The sequence below is a fragment of the Pecten maximus genome, chromosome 5, assembly GCF_902652985.1.
Source record: "Pecten maximus chromosome 5, xPecMax1.1, whole genome shotgun sequence".
In the NCBI taxonomy this organism is placed as follows: domain Eukaryota; kingdom Metazoa; phylum Mollusca; class Bivalvia; order Pectinida; family Pectinidae; genus Pecten; species Pecten maximus.
The window spans coordinates 21,045,662-21,063,830 of record NC_047019.1 but is presented as its reverse complement, the minus strand read 5'-3'; the positions used below and the strand labels follow the sequence as shown (position 1 = coordinate 21,063,830).

General features: G+C 33.8%; 1 protein-coding gene across 1 annotated transcript; it reads left to right on the top strand.

The window, feature by feature from the left end:
* The first annotated feature begins 45 nt into the window (after positions 1-45).
* On the top strand, positions 46-17,711 carry LOC117327476 (kinetochore protein NDC80 homolog). The gene is made up of 16 exons (XM_033884480.1): positions 46-119; positions 2,041-2,329; positions 2,821-2,932; positions 3,235-3,321; positions 3,550-3,726; positions 4,768-4,848; positions 5,487-5,580; positions 6,369-6,463; positions 7,003-7,147; positions 8,951-9,156; positions 10,623-10,769; positions 12,481-12,570; positions 13,215-13,307; positions 14,628-14,758; positions 15,937-16,039; positions 16,663-17,711. The coding sequence occupies exons 2-16, from the start codon at positions 2,046-2,048 to the stop codon at positions 16,768-16,770; spliced, it is 1,953 nt and encodes a 650-aa protein (XP_033740371.1). The 5' UTR covers positions 46-119; positions 2,041-2,045; the 3' UTR covers positions 16,771-17,711.
* Positions 17,712-18,169: the final 458 nt, after the last annotated feature.

Below are 18,169 nucleotides of genomic sequence, written 5' to 3'. Positions count from 1 at the left end.
CATTATACGATACAAGTCCCGCATATACCATCTCCTTTACGCATGCGTCAAACCGGGGAAAGCGGGAGCGGTTGTTTTGATTTTTAGTTGGACGAACTAACATTTGACAAATGAGATAAGTAAGAATAGCTTGCTTTACTATAGTGTTTAAACACTTCTTATCACTTTCTTATCGGCAAAAGAATAACAGAATTTAGATATCATTTTGGATTTAAACAAAAATTCGTTGGTGATATTTCTATCACGCACCTGCAACTTTGAGTTTGAACATTTGTTTACATTTTAAATTTTTCGGACCGACTTAAGGGATATCAAATACATTATTGAGATGACCTCTTCATCCAACTCGTTATCAGTAAAAAAGAAATCATTGTTTAAGAAAAAATAAAATCTGGGTGAACTGTACATGTTAAAACGTGAGAATATATGATCAGCTTATAATTTCTGAAAAATTTCTCCATTAGCCTAACCTGCTAACTGCCATGACTCGGTCAATGTGCTTCTTGTGCCGAGTAAGATTTGAGAAATAACCAGTTTGTAATCAATGATTAACACCTCCACAAAATGTTTTGATGTGGTCTATTTATTAAGGTATATTAACAGAAGCATTACAAACAGTTACTTCAATATTATTATCAAAAAATACAGAATTCGGAGAGCTTACCTTTTTTTGTTGTGAAAGAGTTACAATGATATCACTGTATTAATGTGTATCTTTGTTGTGCCAGACTTGTTTTTGTTCATATGATCATGATCAAAATAGTGTTGTTTTGATAATTTTCATGATAAAAAAGACTATTTATATTCGTGTAAATCCATATAAACTGTCTGATTTGAAGGGGCTGCGGTGGCTGAGTGGTTTTTCCCTGGGTACTCCGGCTTTCCTCCACCAACCTTAAAAAGCTTGCACGTCCCAGCTGTTTATAGGACATTGAACAAAATTAACGAGTCTGCCTAGTTTGAGCTATTTCACACTGCCACGACATAAATAAACATTAACACAATGATGTTGTAACTGTTTCACATTAAAAAACATTGTAGATAAGCTCTCTGAGTTCTTTAGTTTTTCATTATACACCAAGAATAGCATATGTAAGTTAACCAGACATAGGTATGTGTGTGGTGAACCCGAGAAGAATTATTCCAGGTGTGTCTTGACTCAGATGACCCGGTTATGTGCACGAGCATTGCTGTTCAGACCAGAGACATATATACAGACTAAACATTCCTCAGCTATATATAGCTAGTCAACTTTGCAGTAAATTTCTAAAATTTTCATACAAATGTTTTTTCGCAAATTAATGTACACTAGTCATTTATTGATATCAACTATTGGCATAGATATGATAATTTTATTATATACTCTTATTATTTTTGTGATGCAGCAGTATCAAAGTTTATGCTGGCGTACTATGGGGAGTACAAGTGTCATGTTCTACGTTGATATAAGCCTCAATAGGAAGAATAATGTAACATACTTAACACAAAAGTCAATTAATTATACAACATAAACATGTGTTTTAATTATAAGTAAGTTTCTTTTTGGTGCAGGACTTTCGTCCTCTATACCAGACTCCAAATATCATTCTATTATTAAAAACGTTATATTCAAACATTTTATTGATTTCTACTTTGATAATTATAGCTCTGTTATTATGAAAGATTTCTTGATTTCCCTGTTGTCTGTCTAAAGCATTGTTGAAGGTATTTGTATATGCCTGATGCAGATGTGATTTCTTCCAGTAAACTAAATTCCAGATTTTTTCTGGCCTTATAAAAAACCGTTTTCCCCTATTGTTGATGTTAATCCCTTGAAATGGCTGCAGTTTACCTATTTCTTTGGGAAGCATCTGTGCAATGTTCACACTTAAAAATTATTAGTAAAAAGATACAGCAATAAGGAAACTTGGATAAATTCTAGATTATAACCTTTTATCATACAGAATCGTGTTTTTGATCTTATTAGACTCCAGTGTTTTTGATATAATTAGACTCCTGTGTTTTTGATACCATTCCTAATTTGTTTTTCTTGGTTTACAGTCAAAATGCGAAAATCTGTATCAAGTTCGTATGGCAGAAGAGCATCCTCTATGGAGCGTTCCTCCCTGTCAGGATCTCATGGATCTCACAGCCGGCGTGCATCATCCCAAGACCGGTCATCCATGTCAGGTGGTCCCCTGCGTGTCAATACAGATTCTAACAGAAAGAGTGGCATACCACAGCAAAAATGGTCGAGTCAATATTCACAGGGTTCATCAAACAGTGGTGCTCACCGTAATGCTGTTTCAAGATACAGTTTTTATGGGTCTAACCAGCAGCAAAAAAAAAGGTCACTATATATCATGACTTAAATAAAATCTTAAGTACAGCTTTGTCATGTGTGTAAATGAAACCTGGAAAAAAAATGTTTCCCTGTTGTTGTTTTTTTTTGTTTAAAGATGGATATTATTTATATCAACCTGTTACTATTCCCTGAGATATTTCACTCAAAGATATCTCATATTACAAAACAAGATATCCTCTGCTGTATACTCTTTACTATCTTCAGTGTTCAGAATAACACTAAATTTTAACACAATGCATTTAGAATGAGGTGAAATACCTGTTAGTGGTTGTAGCTGTTTGAGGCACATCTTAGTTGAATAACTTACTCATACCTAGTTGTGTACCATTTTTTAAAATTTGTATAAAACATGAACAGTATTTATGGTCAATAGTGCTGTTATAAAGAATTATCAATTAATGAACTTTTATATTAAAAGTGGATGTGAGAATTATTGATTTGAAAACATTAACATTTGCAATTTTTGAAATTTTCAGAATGTCGCGGGGGAGTGGAATGGGGATGAGAGGTCATACTGGAATTACTAAAGATCCTCGACCAATCTCTAACAAATCCTACCAACAATCATGTATTAAAGACCTTGTCATGGTAAATACAACCCCACTATTAAATATTGGGTTCAGTAGCGATAAAAAATTTTACCTCCAATTAAGATAATTCACTACATCAGAAAGGAAATGTTTTGTAAGCATAAATTATGTATATATCAAATTACTTATCTTATATTGATTTATTTATGCAAGCATTGTTTGTATTTTACAAGTTGTATTAATATAGTGTAATGAATGACAGATACTGTTTTTTGTTTCTATGGGAATTGCAGTTGAAAGGTTCCATTGGTTTGGAACTGAGGGCCAGCTCATCAGTATATTTCTTGTGTTTTGTTTTAGTTTTTAACAGAAAGACAGTTTCCTCAGTCTATATCTCCTAAAGTGCTACAATCGCCCACTGGTGGAGACTTCATGAAGATATTTGAGGTTTGTTTATCAATCACCATTGTTGTATGCTATTCTGTTTAAAGGAATCTTACCCATGATCACACATGTTACACTGACATATTTACTTAACGCACTTTGTTCAGATATCTGACAATACAAACTGAATTTGATTTTGAGCTATTTTCTCAAGTGCTGAATAAAAAAAAAAATGTAAACTATGTTTGGTGAATATGAAAAAAATGTAGAATGTGTTTAAATTTGTTTCAGTTTATATATGGTTTTCTGAACCCGAAATGTTCAGTTAGCAGGGATGATGTACCGAAGATTTTTAAGCAGCTTGGCTATCCGTTCACTATTACAAAGAGTTCCATGCACTCTGTTGGCAGTCCTCATACCTGGCCCACTCTATTGGCAGGCCTCAACTGGCTCGTCAATCTCATAAGGGTAACGTTACACTCATTTCAATGTATAGCTAGTGCTTCACTAGAAAACATCTATGAGAATGAACTCATATTCCAGGGACAAACTTAATATTGATTGTTCTATAGTAAAATTATAATTTAAACACAGGTACTGGATCTAGATTGGAATAATATGAGCTATGTATTAACCCTTAACATTCTTATCGCAGTAAATGCCATGAGCCTGACCTAATGTCCATCCATACATGCTTATTGCAGCATTTACAGTGTATCTGTCATCCCAAAATAATACGGGAATGACCTCAACTGCTGGCAGTCTAAATATGAAAAATGGTCATACCTTTTCAGCATGCTTTTGCAGTAATTATGTGTAATTTGATAGGTTAATAAAAATACTATCAAAGGTACCAGTTTCCCTCACTGAAGCGACCTTGGATTCAAAATGTTTTTATTTGACTATTTGTTGATGATGAGAGGGATGATTTCCTCATGGAATACTTCACTAAATCAGATGATTCAGAGGAATTTGAAGGGATCACTTAGGAATAAAGAAGACATCATAATCATTAAAAATATATTGTTTGATGTCACTCTAAAAATGAATTCAGTGTGAAAATGAAAACTAAATACAATTTTTTTTTTTCATCGTTTTATTCAAGAGTTATAGGATAAAGGGAAGTAATTATGCAATAAGCATGATTAAAGATTTTCCAGTGGGGTACATTTTCTGAAAAGCAAACTTTGAAAATATTTGTCAGAAATATTGCATGTCTTGTGATGTGTATTGGGAATGTAAGTTTTATAGAAACTTCCTCTACTGATTCTTTTTGTTTCAGATTCTAGAAAGGAATACTGTTTATATTCTAATTTTTGTCCTATTGAATTAGTACCAGTAGAATATTATTTCAAACATTTTGCAAATGTAGCTTTACAACTTAGACCTTAGATAGACGAACAGAAAACAAGTATATTTGTAAACACATATTAAGTTTACCTATACATGATAAGTTAGCAAAATATTTTGGATATTAAAAGCAGTTATGAATGTTTGATCTTGTTTCAGTGGGGGCTTTCAGGAGAAATTGAGAGTTCCTATTTCCCTTCTGTAGATGATGATTTTGAAAATTCTGTTCCAGAGACCAAGGTGAGTTTGATTTGGTACATTGTATGATAATTTTCTTGTGTGTATACCTACCAGGTTTACAAAACCCTGACGATAACAAATACAATCACATGTCATCTCCACCGACACGGGTCCTTTGTGTTCCCTCACACAGTACTCTTGTTTTCTATATATACTGATTTGGCTGAATTGATTTGTTGTGTATAAAAGACACATTATCATTGTACATGTATTTGTAGATCACATTATCATTGTACATGTATTTGTAGATCACATTATCTTTGTACATGTATTTGTAGATCACATGATCATTGTCATTGTATTTGTAGATCACATTATCATTGTAATTGTATTTGTAGATCACATTATCTTTGTACATGTATTTGTAGATCACATGATCATTGTCATTGTATTTGTAGATCACATTATCTTTGTACATGTGTTTGTAAATTATGTAATCTTTGTACATGTATTTGTAGATCACATTATCATTGTACATGTGTTTGTAAATTATGTAATCTTTGTACATGTATTTGTAGATCACATTATCATTGTACATGTGTTTGTAAATTATGTAATCTTTGTACATGTATTTGTAGATCACATTATCATTGTACATGTGTTTGTAAATTATGTAATCTTTGTACATGTATTTGTAGATCATGTACTACTATTTTGAACAAACGTACAGTGCATACATGGCAGGACAAGACAGCTTTGAGGACTATGATGAACAACTTGAAAAGAAAATGTGTATGTATTAATAGTGATGTAACCAATGTTGTAGGGTAGGGTTTAGCCCTTTATGATGTATTTGAACTAAATAATTGCTATTTTTTCCATTTGTTTTCTTATGTGCCCATCTAAGACCAGACATTTTACCCGAGTTTATAGTTTTTAGGTCACCTGAGGCAAAGTCTCAAGTGACCTATTCTAATCGCCTTTTGTCCATCATGCATCCATGAACAATTTACATTTTCAACATCTTCTCTGAAATCGCTGGACCAAATTCAATGAAATTTGTCCTGCAGAACTTTCCAGAAGCAATGCGAATTCTTCGTTTGGCTCGACTGACATGTCCGCCTTTGCTCTCATCCATCTTTATAACTAGTTGCCGATATTTATAAGTTTTTTATGGCATTCACTATCTTGTCGTGTGCTCATTTTTTCACTGATTGACCCATTAGCTAATTGCTAACTCGGGGAGCCGTGTACACTATTTTCATTTCTGTTTGTGAACTTGTCTGCACATGCTCGTATTAATAGTCATTGGCGGTGATTAATTTTCGCACTTTGGGTCAAGTTACATTTTCAAAAAACTTTAATTTTGAGAACTTTGGGTTATCTTTGGGCTTTAAGTGTTGTATTACAGTAAAGTTTATAACTTTTACTAGTTGAGAAAAATATAAGATTCCTGTTTATTTTGTTTTTATAGCATAACGTCATTTGAACGACGGAATGCCCCTTTGATAATAGAATGAGGAAAGTTGTCATGATGTAATAATGCATGTTGTGTCTGGTTATTAACGTCTTGTTGACAGATGAGAGATGTTGTGGTACAGCCGGTGGCAATGATTCACTGGAGATGGAGCACAAAAGATTACGGGCAGAACTGGAATTACTGGAGAATGATATGGTTTGTTGTTTATGAAGTTTAAATACACCCTTGGGCAATATTATTAGGTTTCAAGACTTTGTTACTCTTTATGAAGAGAGCTCAGTCTTCCTTTACTCAGAGACTGATAGATTGGTTCTCTTTGCTATTCTTTTCATGTAACAAAGTATCAAGACAGTCTGTATACTTGTCACAAGTGCATTTTCCCTCAGGTAAATTGTATCAGGAGCATTACTGATATCACAGTCAAACCTAATTTAAACAAATGGGGTCAAGATCATTAATTTCAGGAATACAAGGTAGTTAAAATAAATAAGATCTGACAAGAACAGGACAAAATCAAGTTTTGAGGAATACATGGTATTTGAGGAAGAACTGGGAGTAATATAGGAATATATATGGTCAAGACAAAATAAGGGGTATGACAAATGTATTTGATTGCTGCAAAGCATCCTCTATGCTGATAAAATGTTAATTTCTATGCAAATCATTGAATAAATTCAATATATGGTACATCTAAAAAAAAAACTAGAATCCTAGGATTGATTATTCAAATACAGGAAGGCCAAAAAACCACAAAGGAGGCAAGAGACATACTCAAACTGGATGATGAGCGCTACATGGATCACCTGTCCCAGATAGACATACACAGACAAGGGCTAGAGAAACAGTGTGCAGAGGCTGAGGAGGAGCTCAATGAAGCCAGTAAGTCATGCAGATTAACAGAATCTTTTAAACAGAGGCATTTTAAAGGGTTCCCAGGTCTGCTATTTTTATGTCTAATATGGCAGGGGTGATTTTATTCAGTCCTTCCAAACTTGTCTTGTCCAGGCTCCATCTCCTACACTACACTATGGGTTCACCTTGGTGAGACAGTATGGCATGTATCAAACATAGTTCACTCTCACCTACATTTTGACCTTTGAACTACATCAAAGAGAAATGGTTGTCTATTCCTGATACAGTGGAACTTCGTTAACTCAAACTCAACGGGACCACCAGAAAACTTTTGAGTTATCCGAGTGTTCGAATAAAGCAAGTTGTCATTTTTGGTGCAAAGTTTGGTCAATATTTGTCAACATTATAATCATTATTACTCCGCTCTGTCGCTCATCAGTTTAGTGTAAAGACTGGTCCATACATGGTCAATACATGTAAATGTATATTTAATATTTCGTTCTGTCACTCGTAGTTTGGTATAGTTTTTTTTCGCTTAGTCACTTCAATAACGATCTGATGTACATGTCATGTTTGCAAAAGGAATAACGATAAAATGGAATTCAACCGAATAACAATTTATTTATGTTATATCAAATTACCGTTTAAATTTAACACAGATTATGTAAAATGTAACAGAACTATTACCTATATTGGACATATAAAATACTGTTTGATAGGCCTACTTACGTTTTACTGATAACCACACCATTTCCATGTGTATTAGCACAGGAAGTTGGGCTGCTCATGTGCATATAAAATGTTACTGTTGCTGAATTGGTGTGTTGTCCGATTTAATAGACAGTGCTGACCGTTACAGTCGTACTCTGAACACCTCGGCAGTAATTACGCTATTGTTTCAGCTGTTTAAAGATTTAATAGGCACCAGTGACTGTTTCATTTCTACACCTGTATAAACATCAGCCGAGTAGATCTACCGGTGTGTCAGAGATTAGTTCCTCTTGAGCGATCGGGTAAATGAGTTGTTGACAATCGTGTGTACTATTATCGGTGACCGCCTTAGAAAATTACCTAATGTAAGTAAAACAGTACTTTTTATCACCAACATAAGATATTATAAGATTCCACCGGCAATTTCTTTAATGAATTTATGAAACAAAAATAATAATCGATATGTTTGCAATAGTGCCGATACAATCAGAATTGCAAAGTTGAAAAAATGTTGGCATTTACCACCGATCGTCGTTGGACATAAAAAAAAAGATATTTCGAGTTATTCAATCATTTCAAGTAGGATTTTTATTGTTGGGACCAAATTTTCACTTCGTATTATCCAAGTTTTTTTTACTAGGATAAAGAGAGAATTCAGCCAGGACCGACGAAGTACTTCAAATTAAGCAGGCTATTCAAGCTTTCCGAGTTTGAGTTCACAAAGTTCCACTGTATATAATTTCACATTCAGCCTGAAACTGTAATTCACTGGATTGTTTTTTTTGACTCGTCATAATGGGGTTACCAGATAATGCATGTTAAGTTGTCTGTCTCTGGCTTCAACACTGTCTCTCTTTACTAAAACAACTTCCTTAAATGTACATAGTTATGTCAGATTTGATGTAAACAACTTAAGCTACAGAAATAGCTTATTTTAATTACATTTGGAACTTAAGGAACCACTCACATTACATTGTCAATTACACTTTGTCCTGAAAGTTCTGACAATTATATGGAAGAAGAACCAGATAAGGCTGGGTCCAAATTTTGTGTAATAATTTTGTTCTCTTGTGAGTTATACTTCTCTTCCAAAGTTCTCATTTACTGTTTTGGTTACAGTGGCTGATGCAAAATGTGCTGAATCCAATAAACAGAAGATGAATGCATTGTTTGAGGATCAGAAATTGTCCCAAGCTGATGTGGAACGTATCAAGTTGAATGGACGAGAGCTACAGAGACAACGGCAAGAGGCAGAACGTCGAGAGTCAGAGACAGACAAGGAAATCTGGGAGAAAGAGATGGAACTGTCAAAAGAACATGAAAAGGTAAAGTGTTACATACTGTATGACACAGAATTTTGTTATTTATTATTTACTTATTAAGTCATCTGACACAAAGAGTCAGGATGACCTATAGCGATAGTGCCCCGTCGGCTGTTAGACTTTGGTATGAAACATCATTAGGGGAGGGCAAACATATTTTAGTATGAGGCTGATCTGACCCCTGGGGCCTGAGTGACAGGGCCTTAAAAAGGGAACTTTGATGAATTTTTGCTTTAAAACCCTACTCCTCCATAACCATTGGGTGGATTACATCCAAATTTGGTTTGAAATATCATTGGGGGAGGGTGATCATATTTTGTATAATGAGGCTGGTCTGACCCTGGAGACAGAAGGGCAAGGCCCTGAAAGAGGAACTTAGGGGAAGACAATCATAATTTTTATAAATGAGTCATAATCAGGTCTGACCCCTGCGGAAAGAAGTGCTGGGCCTCTAAAAGGAGAACTTAGTTGAAATATTGCTTAAAAAGGCTACTTCTCCTTATATATATATTTTAATGCCTTCATTGATTACAACCATATTAAATATGAATTATCATTGGGGATGGGCAATCATAATTTATATTAACGAGGCTGGTCTAACCCCTGGGGACAGAGAGGTGAGGCCCCAAAACAGTAACTTGGCTGAAAGTTTGCTTTAAGATGCTACTCCTCTTAAAGCAAAAATGGATAAAAACCAAATTTGATCTGAAACATAATTGGCTGCAAACAGACAATTTTTGGTAATAATGCTAGTTGAGCCCTTCGGATTGAGTGATGTGTCCCTGCTGTAAGTGTTTGTCAGATGGCCATTTAGGCCCAGGGGCCTCTTGTTTTGTTATTTCAAGAATAATATTTATAATCATTTTGGTATTATAAGCATTTGTTAGCTAACCTGGTCCGAAAGACTAAAGGTGAAGTTTGCAATACTGCAGTCTGTTGTCCACCCATTATCTATTTCTTCAAGTGTCATAACAACTTAATGGAATTTTATTAGTTAACGTTCCCCACCAAGAACAAGGGCAACTACAAGATTGCATTTGTCCTTTCATCTTTCTGTCTTTCCGTTGTCCACACTTCAGATTGTCTGGGTTCTATCTCGTAACACTATTTGTCACCTTGCTGAGATGGTGTACTGAGTATCAAAAGTAGGTCAATTTGTCTTTGACCTTCATCAAAGAAAAAGCTTGTCTGGGCTCTTATCTCCTAGATTATTTGTCACTTAAACATACTTGGGGCATGCGTTCACCTAGGTGAGGCATTATGTCTTGTTTCAAAGATCACTTTGACCTACGTCCATCGGGGAACTAATTTGCTGAATTGTCTTGTTGAATTTAACTTGTCCTTGGTTGGCGTACCAGTTTTTTTTTTAAGTCGTGTCCTTGTTTGTTAAAAAGATAACATATCACACTGTGACAATGACAAGTTCAACTAATGTTATTAAGACAATTAAAACATTTATATTTTCACAGCTGGAGGAACATTGTAATGAATACAACAAGCTGGCTCAGAAACTGAAACTCATACCTTTATCGGCAGAGAATGCTTACGGAGTGGACTATGAACTGAAGCCTTCCTACCTGGGCTATATGGATTCCAGATTTACAGATACAATCAAGGTACTATATTTATATTTCCACTTAATTCAGACTCAATGAACCTACCACAGTTAACTCAAGTCATTTTTCAATGAACTATATCAAGTCCGGCGTAGGAATACATTTGTCATTCTAAAAGTAGGTGACTATATTTTTTAATTCTTTTTCAAAAGTGATCATATTTATATGAAATAAATTCCATTAAAAATAAAATTTGTTTTAATTTGTTATTAAGTTTGTTCACGAAAGAAATCCTGAAAGTAATAACCATATGTAGACAAAGAGTGATGACGTACATTTTGGTAAGTTCCGTAGTAGACTTGTCCCTATTTGTCAAGGACAAAATATCATACAAAATATCATAAAAATATAAATATAAGGATTGAATAAAGTTATGTTGAGGTGTAGGGGGGTATAAATTTCAATAGGTCTTGAGACAATTTATTATGAACTGCTTCATAATAAATTTGTCTCAAGACCTATTGAGGTTTATACCCCCATACACCTCAACATAACTTTATTCAATCCTTAAATATCTTTTGGTAGAATTGGGTTGTTATAAACATTGTCACCTTGAACTCTGGCATAGGTTTAATACAGTCTAAAATTTCAGGTTATGAGGTATAGGCTCAATTAAGAAAGGAAGAAATGAAATCTTAGAAAGATTCCCATGTCATTTCATTTTATACCATATTTACAATTTTGTTGTAGTGCTCTGTTCACTGATTAAATGTCCGTCACAATATTGGTCAAAAAGTTTGGCATTTACTTTCATGTAACCTAGTTGAACCAGTCTTGGTGGTATGGAAAAACAAGACTATGATAAACTTAACATAGTACTTAAATATGATACTAGTAATATAACTGCAGGTAGACTATGATAAACTAAACATAGTACTTAAATATGATACTAGTAATATAACAGGTAGATAAACTAAACATAGTACTTAAATATGATACTAGTAATATAACAGGTAGATAAACTAAACATAGTACTTAAATATGATACTAGTAATATAACAGGTAGATAAACTAAACATAGTAATTAAATATGATACTAGTAATATAACAGGTAGATAAACTAAACATAGTAATTAAATATGATACTAGTAATATAACAGGTAGATAAACTAAACATAGTAATTAAATATGATACTAGTAATATAACAGGTAGATAAACTAAACATAGTAATTAAATATGATACTAGTAATATAACAGGTAGATAAACTAAACATAGTAATTAAATATGATACTAGTAATATAACAGGTAGATAAACTAAACATAGTACTTAAATATGACACAAGTAATATCACAGGTAGAGCTCAAAATGACCCTATTAAAAACTTAAGTTTTCTATCTTATTTAAAACAGTACTAACATGTTAACTTTCCATGCCCACTGAATGTTAGATACTGGTTCTAAATCAGGTGTATAGACTGACCTTGTTATGTTTAGAATTTCCAAAAACTCTTGATAAGCACCTCCAGACCCCTACATCTGTACATACTGAATATCCTACTGCCTTCTTCCTGATCTGTGACAGTTAGTTATATTTCGGATTCAATGGACATAACCGTTTCTGCGGTTTCCTCCTCGAATGCATCCTTATTAAAAAAGCGACAGTATCTCTGCCTCAATCTGCTCACATGATGTTGTTTATTAAACAGGTTTTAAGTTCTAACACCTTTCAGCTGATGGGTATAACAATCTAGCGTATTACTGTGTTTTAGCCTGCCCTGCTACAGCTGAAGAAGCAATGCAGTGCCTCTGTGCACACCAAGTCCACTGAGATGATGCAGGTCCAAGAGTCCCTGGAACAGGTATAGACCAATTGTTTACCTAATATTAGGGGCATTTAAGTCTTTTATTGTTAAATGATTCAATGATTATTAGTCTGTGATGCATGACTTGGAGCTGTGGAAATGATGCTGATTTATAATTGTGTTGGAAAGCTCACCTTACCTTGAATTACTCTGAATCCCGATCAAATAAAGCTGGAAATATTTGGACTAAATTTGGTATAAATAGGTTATTCAAACTACCACTATTTAATATGACATTCAATGAATCGATTAGACGAGAGACAATATTAAAATGTCAGAGGTTTTTGTTTTGCCTGCGACAGTGTTACTTTTCTGCCACCAACAACCTCAACAATTCACTTTTAAGTTTTTGCGATTTAGATCCACTGCTCAAAGCGTAAAAGTCCAACTTTAATCAAACTTTGTCATACTATACTATCCATAACTATACTATCAGGTTGAGTTTTGTTTAGCTTTCGTTAGGGAAAAAACTGAAATTTTAGTGAATTTAGGAGTTAGCTTAAAACTTACTACCTGGTATTCTGACAAAGCAGGACAGGCCAGACATATAATTTTGTGTAATTGTTGTGTTACATGTTGTCTAGTTGTGAAAATATTTGTATAAAACCATGTTACACTATAACAAGATGTTTACATTGTAGGTGCATGAGTATGTCAACGAGATGAAAGATGACATCAACATGTTGGAGAGTCGGAGTAAACGTATGGGGGACGAGCTGGAGTGTAAAAAACAGGTAACATAGTACCAGCAAGCTAATCCTATCTATTTTTATCTCGCCTACGACCAAGTTGTGAAGAGACACTATGATGCTACTTTTCCGACAGCGACGGTGACATCTTTTCAATGAAAAAATTTGCACTTAGATCTGTTTCACAAAAAGGATAAATTCACATAAATGGATACTTTAAAATACATTCCTAACATTTCTTCAATTGAGACCCAAAAGTTGGGCAATTTTTTACGTGTTAAGTCATTGTCATGTTCGAAGGGGAGAATGCTAAATTTTGCAGATTAACTCTTTCCGTACTTTGTGTTATTTCCGTACCAGAAGTAGTTTACTAGGCTCGCCCCCAGAAGTTTAAACGAAATGGCAGACTACATTTGCATTTTTGGTCTTTTGTTTTTTCGTATAGAAACACAAAGGTTAGTGTTATCTTTGTACATTATTGATAAATATTTAACTGAATTAGATCTAGATGTTGCATTGAACACTATAAAACATCCTAGACACTGTTATCTAAAATGAAAATGTAGGAAACCACTATATTGTTTACATTAACAACCTATTGAGAAAATATCACCTATTACTCCAATGGAAAGAACGTAACCTGAACAAAATAAACACAATTTATAAACCAAAATTTTTGTTTCAAAGTCTTGAGCACCTTTAATGTCATTGCATTGGTAATTGTATGTTTTCAACAAATTAACACTTAAATAACGGCAGCTTAGTCTGGCAACTTTAGTCGACAATGGGGTAGAGAGAGCACATTTTTATGTCGACTATAGTCATCAACGGGGAAGAGAGAGCACATTTTTATGTCGACTATAGTCAACAACGGGGGAGAGGGAGCATATTTTTATGTATAGTCGACAACAGTACTGAAAGAGTTGAGAGTTAACACAATTTTGAGGAATTAGTGTTTAAAACTTGTTATTAAGTCTCAGGATTAAAAGATTTTAATTTTCTTGTGGTTTTTCTTTGCAAAACATCCTACCTATTCAAACTTGATAACAAGCACTGCTTGATATCTCTATTGTTGGGTTTTGACAGATGTGATTTTATTACATTAGGTAACTTTTTAAGCAATTCACAACTTAGCATGCATGTCATATACATTGTACTCCATGTCTTAAATTGATAAACTTACTAGAAAGTACTCCAGTTCAATGTATACCATTGATTTTAGCACATTAATTAAGGTTTCAGCATACTTGTGAAGTCTTCAGCACATTTGTGAATTTTAGCATATTTGCAAAGCCGAAATATATACATACTTGTATTTCATATACGTGCAGGGATTCTGTTAACTGATGTGGTTTGTGTTGCCAGGTTTTCCAACGTGAGTTCCAGCAGGCTCAGGAGGAGATGGAGAGCTTACAGCGTGAGTTGATGGAGCTACAAACCTTCTCACAGATCAGCTTACAAGATGCCAACAGGGATCTCAAGAATGCATACAAAGCGTACGTTTTTACATGCCTGCAATGGTGGCATCATCAACATTTCACTTTAAAAGTTTTGTATTTAGATCTATTGCTCAAAAAGTATAATTCCAACTTTAACTGAACTAGGTATATAGTTAGATCACATTGGACATCTCAACACAGCCTTCATTTATGGAACATCATCCAGAATTTATGGGCCTGTGACTCTAGAACATTACCTGATGCTGCTGGGAATCTGGAGTTTTGTGTTTAGCTAAGTTTCTCAAAAAGTATCGATGTAATTTCAGCCAAACCTTGGGTATAGTTGCATTGTGGTATGGACATCTCAACATGACTGACATATTACAATTACATGAGTTTTGATTTTTTACTGTATTAATTATAGAAATTAGTATAAAATCTCCATTGCTTTATTATTGCCTGTAACCCAAGGAAGTAATGAATGAACAATCAACACATATGTATATATACAGATCATACCTTAATTTATTGTCACATTAACAGAATATATAAGACAATAATATTATTACACTTAGTCAAAATTATATCTAAAGTGATGTCACTTCTACCTTTATACTGTAATCTACTGCTGAATTATGTATAATTGTCTATGTATGTAAATTATGTGTAAATTGTGTCACTTGGAGGCTAAACAAAGAATTTGTTACCTGTATACATGTTTATCAGGAAAAGACTTAATAGGCATTGCCTGATGTCTGATCCATTTGTTGTATTCAATGACAATAGAATTCATTGAAATTGAAATCTTCATTGCTTCTCCAATTGATTTACGAATAAGTTTATTGCGAAATTGGAATGAATGCTATCATTTGTCTGATATATTTTCAGAAAGAATGATTTCTTATATAAACATTTATATTTTACGACTTTGGCCATTTTGAACCTGCAGGTGAAATTCCCTATCCTAGAGTTCATAAAATTAAGTAATCTTTTAGTGTTTATGTTTTTTGACAAAAATTAGTTCTTGATTTTGATAAAATGTTAAAACTTGTTACCAATATTATCATCCGAAACTCAATTCAAGTTTTGTCCTACATAAATTACAGCAAATTGTATTGTTATGGGAAAAACAATGTACATTTGTACTACACAGCTATACACTCTACTTGCCTTTCCGCTAATAGAAGCCTTCTGAAATAAATACACTATGATAAATAAGAGTCCTTTATCTGTAGATTTGAACAAAGCAAGATGGAGATTGCAGAGACGGAGAAAGCATACCGCAGGTTTATGAATGATACCACAAATATTGTCACTACACACTTGGAAAAAATACAGGTACTTTGTACAGAATTTAATATACAACAAAAGATCGGAAAGGGATCTTATCATTTGACATCACTTTAACAAACTTCTAAAGAGCATATGCCCTTGGTATTTATTTATTTATTTAAACATATTTTATTGTATCTTAATATATACATGGGAATTGGGCACAAGTTATCAAACTTATGTTAAGCCCTTTCCCTTGGTATGCCGACACTTTAACAGAATCATGTACACTCAGTGTGAGGTCATACAACATTTCCTCATACTCTTGTCACAAATGTTTGCCATTATTAAAGAATAAATATGACTTTTGACAATAGCACTTTGATGATACACCCTACAATATTGAACTAGATATTAACTTTAACTTAGTCGTTCAGTCCCAACAAGGCTATTTCCTAATGTTATATAATGTTTACTGTTTTTACCTTCACTGTATCTGGAACACTTTCCATAATTTAGCAATAACATGTGGTATCAAATAATTTGTTACAGAAAAAAAGAATCCATAATAAACATATTAACAAGACATTGGTTGCACTCTATAAATCTAAGACATCCATGTGTTCCGATTCCTTGATTTGTTCTGGTTTACACACCTGATTTTAATATTGATATTTGTCATTTTTCAGGGTCGATTTGCTGATTTGTATCAGGAGTCCGAGCAGGTGTTAGTACAGGTGCGACGAGAGGCCCAGGAAAACCAGGCACTTCTCAAAGAGTTTGAACCACCGTCATAGACAGATTTGAAAGGAAAATTTCTTAAATATGCTCTTTGGAGGAAAATGACTATTTTAAAGAACTGAGGAGTTTTTAATCCCCATATACTTTACCTCTAACTTTGTGCTAAAATGTGGCTGAAATCTTCCTTCGGATAATTATACTACCATAATATTCGTTACGACGAATGATGACAATATATTAACATCAGTATCAGAAAATAACAGAACTGAATTGTAAGAATAGTTTTAATACTTGTTAACCTGTGCTTATATGTGATTTTTGCTATGAAGACCTAAAATTTACCAGAAACGTCATTGCAAGAAAGGAATATCCAAAGAAAATGGCTATTGAATCCTTCTGTATTATTTCTTGTGTAACCATAGGTTGTTTTGATCTACCAAGATTGGTAGTTGGAGAAACTTTATTTAACACCAGTTTGTACATTTGATAAATGTATTAATGTCGTAGCCAGCCATCTATAAAGATAAATAGCATGTGTCTGGAATATTGCATTACATCAAAATCTACACTGTTATAGGTTTTCTTTCTCTATTAGTTACCAGAGTTACCTAGGCAGTGTGGAGAACTGCCTTTCTGTCCTTCTCTGCTCAATTCTTTTCTCATTCTTGTTCTTTTTCTATTCTTTTTTTGAACTTACCTGTTGACACTTTCTCCCTTGAGATAGATTAGCACTCAATACCAATCCACCTAATTAAACATTTTAACTTGTCATTTGGCCATCAGAAATCTACAGCTATTATGGAGAGCCCTGAACACAAATATTTCAAGTTTGTAGTCGAGCTGTTAAATCAGGTTTTGAAGAATGAGATCCACTTTGTAATAGCATCCCAATACTTAATATTCAGTAATACTAGCAAATGTTTTAAAAACTTTTATTTATGAATCATGTGCTATTAAATACATGAAATAAATTGAAATGTCAGCATATTATACAGGGTATCTGTCTTTGTCGTTTTAATTTTGACATCGCAACTGCTTGGCAAATGAAAAATACTTGAGAAACATGTACATTAAAAAATCTTCCATGATATTTAAAAGTTTTTAAAAATATTCAGCTGTCATGAAGTATATAGTATGATAGGTTGCGAGTTGCCAAGCCATATACTGAAGAGTGCAAGTTAAACCTCAGTAGTTGAATGACAAATTTCTTTGGGACTTGCATAATGATGTAAAATGCCCTACACCAAGGAAAATTTGCTGTAAGCGGGGTGCCTTAACCCTCTTTAAAAGAAAGGTACAATTTTTCCAAGCTCGCAGACAGCTGGCTGGCATTTACTCGTGCTGCCTTATGAGTTCGAAGACATCAGCCATTATTTATAACCCAAGACAACACCTTATTGGTTGTGTGGCGAGGTGGTGCTGAACAGATTTGATGAAAAGAAACTGACCTAACAT